Here is an 11797-nt window from a genome sequence, read left to right as displayed (position 1 = left end):
ACTGCAGTAGCAGCATTGAAAAGTACTACAGTCAAGGAAATTTCTTTCCACGTTTACTGCCTCTCTTTCTCTATTCTATTTTTGCTTCTTGAATCTGTTTTACTATCAAGCAATTGTCGTCTTATGTACAATTCAACAAATTAAATACAACTAAGAGCACTTCTGTAGTGTTTAACAAAGGTGACATACTTGCTTAATTAGTTGGAGTTCTATTTGGGTGTATTTTAAATTAAATTTGGCCACATTAATATTTAAATTGGGCCTGTAGAATGTAGTATTAATGTAATTAAATTTCAATATTTCAGTTTAATCGAATTATATTAGTTAAAAACCGAATATCGAACCTAATAACCAAATTTAGAATAAATTAATAATAGGTAACTCCTCTCGTGCATGCATGTCAAATTAATGATGAGAAGATCATAAATTAATTAACGGAGGAAACGAAACATTAATCGCATTTCCCCATGTGACTTTTACTTGTTCCAATGCATGCAATATGCATATATTATGAGTATTTTTCACCTAATTAAATTACTTAATTGATCACCTTGTCCATGCTTAATTTTCGAATCTTTTAGTATTTTGTCCATATTGAATAAACTTGCTTCAATTTTTGGTTCAATGAATAAGCAAGAAAATCATGTTCCGGTGAAAACAGAACAAGTAGTCTTGAAAGAGGAATATTGTGTTCGTGCATGGAATAAAAAAACTGAAGAACTTGTTATTCCGGGCTTGATAGATGTCGTCTTTTCTTGGTCTTTCGCTCATGTCCTCAACAAAAATCTCTTCAAAGACGAGGTTAAGTCTTTCTTCTATATATATATATACATACACGCGCGATGCACAAAAATGACAAGTATATACTTAAATGTACAAGTATTTGTGACAAGTTTAGGGGCATCATTTATGAAAATGGATAATCTAATTATCTTCATATGATCTTAACCTATTATTGGTCAGCATGTGTTCTGTTGTTACTTCATTGGTAAGTGGTTCTAATTAATTGTTAATTAGAGTTTTGAAGAATTATTACCTCAAATAATTATATTTATGGAATATTCTTGACTAATAACCATAGGAACAAGTACTTCATTTATTTTACATGTATGAATGTATATGTGGGAGTTCTTAATGATGGAGTTTAATTTGTACACTGTATGTGTAAGTTGTTTTAAATCACCAAAATTTATTTATTTGAAGTTAAATTTTATTGAGAGTTAGACTTTAGCAGTAATGGTTTAAACTGTAGTAGAGTTAAAAGATTCTTTAATTATTTTGTTATATTTCCTAATATTCTCAATGTATTTTTCATTTTTATACTACTATGTAATTTTATTAACATAGAATATAACATACTACTCCCTCCCTCCCTCAATTATTTGGGAGTACTTTAATTTGACTAATCCATGTTAAATTTGATTAAATTAATTAACTCAATTTTTAAAATTAAAATTTAGATATTTAAAAATGATACAAGTATGGTGTATATATTATGATTTTTCCAATGTCAATATTATTTTAAAATGTCAATCAAAGTTCACATAGTTTAACTATCTGTTTTGCCATAAATAGTATTCACTTTTCTTGAATAACTTTTTACTTTATTTGAAAATCCGCATTTGACTATGAGAATTTCAAATCCAACTTGAAGTAATTTGTTTGAAGTTGTACTTCAAATTCGGAAATAACTTCTTTTGAACTTGTATATAAATTTATTCAAAAATAAAAATTATTCCAAATATTCTTTACAAAAATGCAACTCTATTGTAAATTCCAAATTAAGTGAAAAATATTTGAAATTTCTTGCCATGGGACTATGATGGAGTGAGAGCTTGTTGCTATGTGTGGAAACTTTGCTGTTGTGAATTGTGATTTGAGTAAAGCCAATTAGCTACTGGAAAATGGCCCCACATGTTCAATTTCTGGAGGGGACATGCCTGTTTTATGAGCACATTTTGCATAGACCAGATCATGGCCGGTTTCCTCGATAAATTACATTGTATATATAAAAAGTTAAAATTCGTCAATACTATACTTTTTGACAAGTTAAGTGAAGTATCTATAATATTCAACCTTTATAGATTCATGACTTTGATATTGTGCAATTTGTTAAACAGGTTAAACAAATTCCAGAGACATTCTTGTCAACTGATCATTACTTCAAGTCATTCATAAGTCCGCTTATAGAAGAAACACATGCTGATTTGCTCTCAGGGGTGACAAATGCTTTTCAATCCCCTGCACTTGAGGTTATCAATGTCAGAAAGTCAGCTGATTATAAGCCTCCAAAGGGTTTATACTACAACGTTTTGTTGAACACAACTACTATCGAGGGACAAAGATTTATGAAAACATATGAACCAGAGGTAGGTGATCTGATTGCACTATCAGATGTAAGGCCGAAAACTACTGCAGACTTTAACAGACCAAAGAGATCATTTCTCATTGCATTTGTCCAAAGCAAAGATGAAGGTTTAAACAGGATAACCATCTTGTCTTCTAAGCCTATCCCGTTTACAAAACCAGATAGAGAAAAGCATGAACAAGGAGATAGTCTTTTCATCGTTTACCTTTCTAATTTGACGACCAATATTAGAATATGGAATGCTTTGAATTCTGACATGAATAGTGAAAACATCAAGATTGTTAGCACTGTGCTAAACGTTGATCCAAGTATGGTAAGAATATCTTTTTTCCTGTCAAATTTGATCTATATATAAGTTTCATTGATTAACATCTAGTAAATTTTAATCATTTGCAGGATGAAGAGAAATGCTCGCATTGCTCATTAAGTGAAACACAAACTAGTGCCATATTAAATCATAGGACAACCATTGACTCTTTTGGGCTAGATAATGCGCAACGAGAGGCTATTATAAGTTGTATTGCTACAAGAGAATGTGGTCACCAGAGTGCTGTTAAGCTTATTTGGGGTCCTCCTGGAACTGGCAAAACAAAAACAGTTTCTTCCTTACTTTACGTCTTGTTTAACATGAAATGCAGAACTCTTACTTGTGCTCCCACAAACATTGCTGTGTTGGGAATTACAAAGAGGGTGATGCATCTAGTGCAGGATGGTCTGAAATATGACACCTATGGTTTAGGTGACATAATTTTATTTGGGAATCGGAAAAGAATGGGGATTGATGATCATGAAGATCTGTTTGATGTATTTCTTGATAACCGAATTGCTGCTCTTACGAGCTGTCTGTCTCCTGATCATGGGTGGAAAAGTTGTATACTCTCCATGATATCTTTGCTTGAAGATCCTAAAGAGCTATACCGTGAATACCTGCGAAACCATGAATACCTGCGAAAAGAAAAACTAATGAAGGGAGATAGCATTAATGATGTTGCAGAGGAAGAGAAAGGAAGGAGTACAAGTATAGACAATCAAGGACTAGATAAAAATAAGAAGAGTAAGTTGCAGAAAACATTCGGCAATCAGGATTTAAAAGATAATGAGAAGAAGATATCAAATGATGATAAAAGTTCTCAAATGATGAATAACTTGAGATCAGTTGACAAAATTGAGAATGAAGGAGAGGTAGAAAACAAAAAACAAGCCCGTAGTTTTACATTTGAGGAGTTTGTTACAAGCAAATTCAAAAGGATCTTGGAGCAGTTGACAGTTTGTCTAAAGAGCTTGTACACGTATCTGCCTACTTCTTTCATTCCACTAGAAGTAGCTGAAGATATGATCAGAGTTCTTGAGATGCTTCAAACTCTTGGAACACTGTTCCGTAATGGGAGATATTTTGTGAATACATTTGAATGCATCGAAGTATTGAAATCTCTTACCGAGAGAATCTCTCTTCCAGATATCACTGATATTCAAAGTTTTTGTCTGAAGGGTGCATGTGTGATTTTCTGCACAGTCTCGAGCTCATCAAAATTATACACGGTAGGAATGAACCCTCTGGAGATGTTGATAATTGATGAAGCAGCTCAGCTGAAGGAATGTGAAACCGCTATTCCCCTGCAGCTTCCAGGTCTTCGTCAGGCCATACTAGTAGGGGATGAGAAACAATTGCCTGCAATGGTTCACAGCAAGGTTTTCCGCTGATCTTTTTATTACGATACTTATTTTTTTAAGAAAAAAAATGAATCTGTTGCTCTTAGATCATTGACAAAGTGTCCATTATTGCCAGATCTGTGAGAAGGCTGACTTTGGAAGGAGCTTATTTGAAAGGCTGGTAAATGTAGGACACAAGAAGCACCTTCTTAATGTTCAATATAGAATGCACCCTGCAATAAGTTTGTTCCCAAATAGAGAGTTCTATGAAAATAAAATTACGGATGGTCGGAATGTAAAAGAAGCAATGTATGAGAAGAGATTTCTTAAAGGAAATATCTTTGGCTCCTATTCTTTTTTTAACATAAGCAATGGAAATGAGCAGTATGATAGCAAACACAGTACTAGAAATATGTCAGAAGTTTATGTCATAGCCGAGATCGTTGCCAATCTTTATAAAGGTAATTCAATCTTTCAAGGACTTCATCTATGCTTATGATGACGTTTTCTTGTTTTCAGTACTGTATTTCGGTTAGCATGGCAATTGTGTTGGAAAATCTGATTTCATTTCTAAATTATAGAGTCTGTTACTTCAAGGAGAAAGGTTTCCGTCGGCTGTATATCTCCTTACAAAGCTCAAGTTTTTGAGATTCAACAAAAACTTGGGCATAAATATGGCACAGATGTCAACAGCCACTTCTCAGTGAATGTACGCTCCGTTGATTGTTTCCAAGGAGGCGAAGAAGATGTGATAATTATATCCACGGTTCGTTGTAATGGGAGTGGACTAGTGGGATTCCTTTCTAGTTGTCAGAGAGCAAATGTAGCACTGACTCGAGCAAGGTACTAAGTTATTGGCTGTTCTTATCTTACTACTGTCTTTTGGTGTTCAGTCAGTGATAAGATAATTGATGAACATTCTCTTTCTTTGGCTTTGTATGCAGATTCTGCCTTTGGGTATTAGGGAATGCCACAACTTTGGTTAACAGTGGTTCCATTTGGAAGCAATTAGTCATTGAGTCCAAGGCTCGGGGTCGTTTCTTTGATGTTAATGAAGACAAAAGTTTGGCTCAAGCGATTTTGAGTGCTACCATTGAGGTTGGCCAGATTGAAACACTACTCACCATGAACTCCCCTCTGTTCAAGACATCCAAGTGGAAGGTATGCTGCTTCATCTCGCTTATAGTGGATTCTTTTCTTTGAGTCAATTAGCTACTTTGGAAAATTTGAAGGCCTTCACATAACCCCTAAGCATAACAGGTTCTCTTTAGTGAGGATTTCTCAAAATCCATTGCCAGAATTAAAGATGTTGCGATGCGTAAAGAAGTGATCTCCCTTTTGGAGAAGCTTTCAAGTGGTTGGCGCAAGCCAGGAAACTACAGCTTATTCAGCAACAGTAGCAGGAATTCATCTGAACTATTGAAGATATACAGTGTCAAGCACCTAAAATTAATTTGGAGTGTAGATGTTTTGCTAGAGAACTTGGCATACTTTCAAGTGTTAAAATTCTGGGACATCCTACCAGGACATCAGATATCAAGATTGGCAAAGGTCCTTGACGTCCGTTTTGATACTTATACCATTCATAAGATGAATCGCTGCAAACACAAGCTTGTGGAGCAGTACATACATTTCTGAATTCTTCCTTCGATGAATTGTTGTCTCGTTGTCTGTTCTTAAAAAAATATTACTCACATTTTCGTATTTCGTATTATGGAAGAACCATTGAGGTGCTGACTTCACAAGTCTTAATATATTTTCGTAGAAATTTAACACTACCAATGACTTGGCCAATTGATGGAAATGATGATTCAAGAAACTCAGCTCAAAGTGACCTAGAGAAGAACTCGGTGCATCAACTGGCATCAAGTTTCAGGTACACTATAGGATCTTCAATAAGGTCCGAGTTAGTTTGGCGTGTGTACTAGAGGGTTCTTCTTTAAGGGCAAATACTTCATGGCTATGAGAAAAAACAAGATAGAAGATTCTATTATAAAACTTTACCAAGAACTGAGTTTGTATTTTATTTCCTCATTTCATTGGTGAAAACTGTTTCTTTTTTATCTAATTAATGAAGCAGAAGTGAATTCTTTGTTTTGTGATACTGATGTTTTCTTGTCTCTTCCAGAAAAATGTGTGTGTCTAAGTCACAAGTTGTCTTGGATGAGGAATTCGAAGATCCTAACCAGATGACGATTCGATGTCCCTGTGGAAGCTCATCACAAACTGAACCAATAATTCAGGTTTCTCGTCTGCCTTAATTATGAACAGTAAATATGTTGAAGTGTGTGATCATCTCATCTAAAAGCTTAAGATGTTAAAGAGCAAACTTTTATTGTTTAATTGTATTCTGAACATGCGCCTCACTTCTGAGTTTGATTCATTTTCATGGACCTAGGCATGTGGATTTTGTTTTGTTAATGGGTGGTGGTGAGAGTCAATCCCAGGACCTCTGCTTGCTATGATATCAATTAAATACACTTTGTTTGTCTTTTAACGGAACTACACTTGCAGTGTGAAGATAGAAGATGCCGCGCATGGCAACATGTAGATTGTGTCATTATTCCAGAAAAGCCTGTCGAGGGAGTTGCTCAGCAAAATACTCCTGAAACTTTTTATTGTGAATTGTGCAGATTGAGTCGTGCAGACCCGTAAGTATCATTTAATTTCTCTTTACCTCACTTCATCAACATCAGACTTTCTCAACACACGGGATATTATGATGCAAGCCCATTCTGTTTTCTCTGCTACAACATTAACTATAAACAGACTGGATTATTCCGTTCAATAGAGCAAGTTAGTGCGATTTCAGGTTCTTATCTCCATGTTGCATCTCTAAGCATAGGAATAAGATATCTAGGCTTTCTCTTGACTTCAATACTTGTCAGCTCATTGTTACTCCCTCTGTCCCAATTTATACGACATTCTTTCCTTTTCTTAGTCGGTCTCAAAAAGAATTAACACTTTTCTATATTTAGTAACAATTTAACTGTAAACTTCTTGTTTTACCCTTAATTAGATGATTTATAGCTACACAAATATCTATGACTTGATTTAGACCACATATTTCAAAAGTTTTTTCATTTATTCTTAAACTCTGTACCTCGTTAAACACCTTCACATATATTGCAGCAGAAGGAGTACCTGGTTGCGTCACAGTTACCTGTCTTCAATTCAAATGAACTATTGCTTACTCCTCATTATATGTAACGTTTAAGAAGCATGAGAATGAAACAATCGTATGTGAGGAATTCTTTGTCATTTTCTATATGTAAAGTTTTGTACATAGGATGTCGATGCTAACAGTAACCGGGGTTCTCCTATGCATGGGTGTAAAATCTTAAAAGAGCTATGTTTTTTTTTAGACTCTTCAAAGCCAGCACTTTCATTTTATCTGCATATGGATACTTAAGTGACGCATTGAGTTTTTGACTCGTTTCTTACATTAACTACATATGGAATTGTAAGTGCTTTGACATTCACTGATTGAATGGTCTATATGCAGATTCTGGGAGATGATTGATAACCCTTTATATCCTGTGAAGTTTGGTTTTACTAGTGCTCCAGCAGATGGGTGAGTTACCTGTACCTTGTTAGTTTTGTGAAGCTACTCTGTATGTTCTTGAAAGGAGTGTTCTTTCAGTTAACCTGTAATCATATAAACTTCTCTAGTTCATTAGGAGAATTTTGTGTCTGCATTCTAGGCTTGACTATCATGACTTTTCTTCGTTGTCCTTTTCATGCTATATTTTGGGATTTGCCTTTTTGCTTGTTTTTGGTGAACTTACTGCCATTTCATATTTACATTACACTGGTTATGCTATGACGGATGTTTGTGAATCACTTTACATTTGCAAATTTTCAGCATAAACATTGAACAGAGGATTGAAAAAACATTCCAACTCGGTAGAGCCAGCAGATACCTATTGGCAAAACAGGAATATGATCTTCAGGTTGTTGTTCGAGTAATGACTTGAGTTCAAATAGTAACTGTGTATTCATGATTTTATTTTATGTTTGCTACATTTTCAGGCTTGGTGCATGCTTCTGAATGACAAGGTACAATTTAGGATGCAATGGCCTCAGAATGTTGATTTGCAGGTCAACGGTATGCTCTATTCTGTCTTGCTCAAGTATATCTTTCTCTATTAATTTATTGTGGGGAGAGGTGATTAGACATGACATGATGCGATTACAGTTTATCGAGGTTATGACCTTAGATAGGAAGGTGTGGAAGACACGATTTAGGGTAGAATGTTAGTAGGTAGGAGTGTATTGTCTTGTTGCCCTTACTAGCAGTGGCGGAGCTATAAATTTTACTAAGGGTGTCCAAGAATAATGGTGTGTGGTGTGTGACTGTCAAAATAAAAAAATAAAAATTGTGATATTTGGGATTCAAACACGGAACCGCTTCATTCAAATGGGCACCCATTACCATTGCGCCTAAGGCATAACTTTTGTCAAGAGTGTCCAACTTTAAATATATACCTTTTAAATGTAGAATTTGACATATATATACAACGTAATTTTTCAACGAATGGGTGTCCCTGGGGTGGCTGAGGCTATGCCACTGCTTACTAGTAGTCGTAGTACTACGCTTGGAATTTCTTGTTCTTCAATTCCGGTTTGTTTCTTGTAGTTCGATTATAGTATTATTTTGTTGTAGTACTGTTATGATACTATTTGTTATTTCTATTACCATCTATTGTCTTTTGTATTTCCATTTAGTCTTTTTCTAGATTGTTCTTGTCTTGACCCGAGGGTCTATCGGAAAGTCTTTCTATCTTACCTTTGAGGTAAAGATGAAACCCCAGTTAGTGGGATTTCATTGGGTATAGTGTTATTGTAGTTTCCATATCAAAGGCAATGCTGGCTTTAATATAGAATAAGCAGTTGTATAACTCACAACTTGCTAGCGGTAAAGATATGACACCAAGGTCTAACTCAAGCCCAAAGGCTAGCTTATGAAGGGAGGATTGTCCAAGTCTATATAAGGAGACCACTCATTCATTCCCGAATTAATGTGAGACTTTTACCTACTCTAACACCCCCTTCACGCCCAGGACCAATTGGAGCGTGGACCAGGAATCCAAATGGGGATGGACCTGGCTCTAATACCATGTAATCGAATAGAAGTTGATTTCATATTCCAATAGGTAAGTAAGATATAGATTCAATACATTAGGTGCTAATATAGGAAAGAAAATAAAGAGGGATTCCTACAAATCACAAAGCAAGCAATGATTAGGAAAAACGAAATAGAAGATCAGATTTGAATCGCAGAAGCTACGGGAAAATATGAACCTGGAAATAACTTACAAAAAGAAAATATGAACCTGGAAGTGAAAAAGTGTTCTGCAAACAGTGTTTCAACTCCAAACACAACTCGGGGTATGCCGGAAAGAATGATCTGCCTCCTCCTACTATGGCAGTAACACAAATTGACCACTTTGAAAGTGATCGATTCGAAATTCGTGATTGTTTCTGTAAGACAGCAAAACGAGATTGAGCTGCATTTCGAAACAGAGCCAACGTAAAACTTGGAATGGTGTCTTGTACCCTTCTCAACATGTTGTTTATTGTTAGAGTATTTTTTTGCCAGTTCAGTAACTTCAATTATATCTGAACCAACAGGAGTTCCAGTGAATTGCATAGATAGAAGTGGCTCACAATTGTTGGGTGTAAATGGCCGCGATGACGGTGCAATAGTGAGTATTCGTGTTTTGCCAAGGCAAAATTCATTGTGATTTATAGTTTAATATAACTTTTAATTCTTGTTTGTTACTTGCCATTTCTCTGTTTTCTTATTGAGATATATATGGAACTGCCTTTGATTCCCTGGATGGTTTTCCTCAAGTCTATTTTTTTTTTTTTGATTTTTTGACAGATCACACGTTGCTTCAGAGATGGAATTAACAAAATATCATTAACCGGATGTGATGCTCGTGCATTTTGCGTAGGGGTTAGACTTGTAGAGCGACGTACTATCCAACAGGTAGTCAAATTTATGTGACATGCTTTCCTATTTAGTCTGTCTTAATAACGGACATGTACAAGTTATTGACACTGTTATATATGGTGTCTGAATAACACATTATATTTTGTGTCTAGGTTCTAAACATGATCCCTAAGGAGGCTGATGGTGAGATATATGAAGATGCTCTTGCTCGCGTTTGTCGTTGCATTGGTGGTCGTACAATAACTGAAAATGCTGACAATGACTGTGACCTTGAAGCTGTCGTTGCTGATTTTGTTCCTGTCAATCTTCGATGCCCTGTAAGCAAATACCTTTGTTTTGGTCATCCCTTTGCGCTAATTGCAGTATTTTGATTTTCGCATTTTGCATCGATGTATGTACAGCTAAGTGGTTCAAGAATGAAAATTGCTGGAAGATTCAAACCTTGTTTACATATGGGCTGCTTTGATCTTCAAGTATTTATTGAAATGAATCAAAAGTCTAGGAAGGCAAGCATCTTTATACTATGTTTTTGTATGTGGTGATATATATTTAGTAACAAATGTTGTTCATTTTATGTAGTGGCAATGCCCCATCTGTCTCAACAACTACTCTCTGGAGCATCTCATTATTGATCCATATTTCAATCGGGTCACTTCTCAGGTTAGGGTTGTTATTGCTTGTGATCTTAGGTCTCAACTATCTTAGCCTCGTTATGAGTTTATATACAACAACATACCCAGTGTCAGTGATTCAATGGGGAGGATGTGGGAGTTGCAGAGTTTATATACACAGATAATATATTACTTCCTCCGATTCGAAATGAATGTCTAGTCTCTATTTTGCCAATTATTTAATTTTAACTTTTCACAAGGCATGTTATAGTCCACAAGATTAAAGAGTATATTGGTATATTCTACATATATTTAATTTAAAACAACAATATTCAGAAGTCTTTTCTTACTTTCTTAAACTCGTGGTAAATCATTTTTAATTTGTTAGTTGTATTTTATGTTTGGTTAGCTTACCAATTATGGGCAAAAATATAAAAAGGAAGTTAAAATTTTATTCTTATTTATAGAAGGGGATCTCAGACAGTGGCACTTACCTCATTGAATCTCAGGATATATATAGAGTGTAAACCCAAGCTTGGACTTCTTTAAAATACATATATATACTTTGACATGGAATTCATACCAGTACGAGCTCAATATATGTTATTCTATCAGTATCAATTATGCAATCGAGATGGAATTAGAAAAAAATATTGAATTCTTATATATTTTTTTGAAATATTTGAAGTTTTTAATTGTTGTGATTTATAGTAATTTTTACATCATTTTCAAAGAACGTGTCTCCCTCTGTTCCAATTTATGTAGCACAAATGATTTTTTTGTATAGGTTTTAAATATTTTAAATTGTTAAAGCGGTTGGGCACACAGAGCGGGCCTTGCTAAATCAAGCCCATGCCCGCATAAGTGGAGGTCGCTTAAGCGATGCCAGGGCCAAGCTGGCCAGGCTTGCTAACGTGATGCCCTGGCAACTAAAGCGATGCCCGCTTAAGCGAGCCAAGGCTGCTAAGTGGTTGCCGCCTGACTAGCCTATCGCACTAAAGCGGAGCCCTGGCCAGTTAAGAGAAGGACATTGTTGCTCCCCAGTATACACACAAGTGTACGTGGTCATGCAAGTAATATAGATTCTTGAAGAAACGAGTTATCGTTCCCAAGGGACTTATGATTAATTTATATTTAACACTTAATTCTACAAATAAAAGTAAAAGTAACCTTTTCAAGAGTTGATGATTGATTGTTAACTACTACTAT

At 35.3% G+C, this 11797-nt stretch overlaps 2 protein-coding genes across 2 annotated transcripts; both read left to right on the top strand.

The window, feature by feature from the left end:
• Positions 1 to 624: 624 nt before the first annotated feature.
• LOC125873852 (uncharacterized) lies at positions 625 to 6120 on the top strand. Its single transcript, XM_049554699.1, has 9 exons — positions 625 to 801; positions 2121 to 2681; positions 2765 to 4057; positions 4155 to 4479; positions 4600 to 4861; positions 4963 to 5179; positions 5279 to 5640; positions 5784 to 5894; positions 6099 to 6120. Exons 1-9 carry the CDS (start codon positions 625 to 627, stop codon positions 6118 to 6120), a joined length of 3330 nt encoding a protein of 1109 aa, XP_049410656.1.
• A 30-nt stretch (positions 6121 to 6150) lies between these two features.
• Positions 6151 to 11574, top strand: LOC125873851 (E3 SUMO-protein ligase SIZ1-like). The gene is made up of 10 exons (XM_049554698.1): positions 6151 to 6261; positions 6533 to 6669; positions 7524 to 7592; positions 7884 to 7971; positions 8051 to 8126; positions 9653 to 9726; positions 9906 to 10013; positions 10130 to 10294; positions 10379 to 10508; positions 11402 to 11574. Exons 1-10 carry the CDS (start codon positions 6151 to 6153, stop codon positions 11572 to 11574), a joined length of 1131 nt encoding a protein of 376 aa, XP_049410655.1.
• Positions 11575 to 11797: the final 223 nt, after the last annotated feature.

The sequence above is a fragment of the Solanum stenotomum genome, chromosome 8 (genome assembly GCF_019186545.1).
Source record: "Solanum stenotomum isolate F172 chromosome 8, ASM1918654v1, whole genome shotgun sequence".
Lineage (NCBI taxonomy): Eukaryota > Viridiplantae > Streptophyta > Magnoliopsida > Solanales > Solanaceae > Solanum > Solanum stenotomum.
The sequence above is the reverse complement of the archived record's forward strand: the minus strand, read 5'-3'. Positions and strand labels throughout refer to the sequence as shown.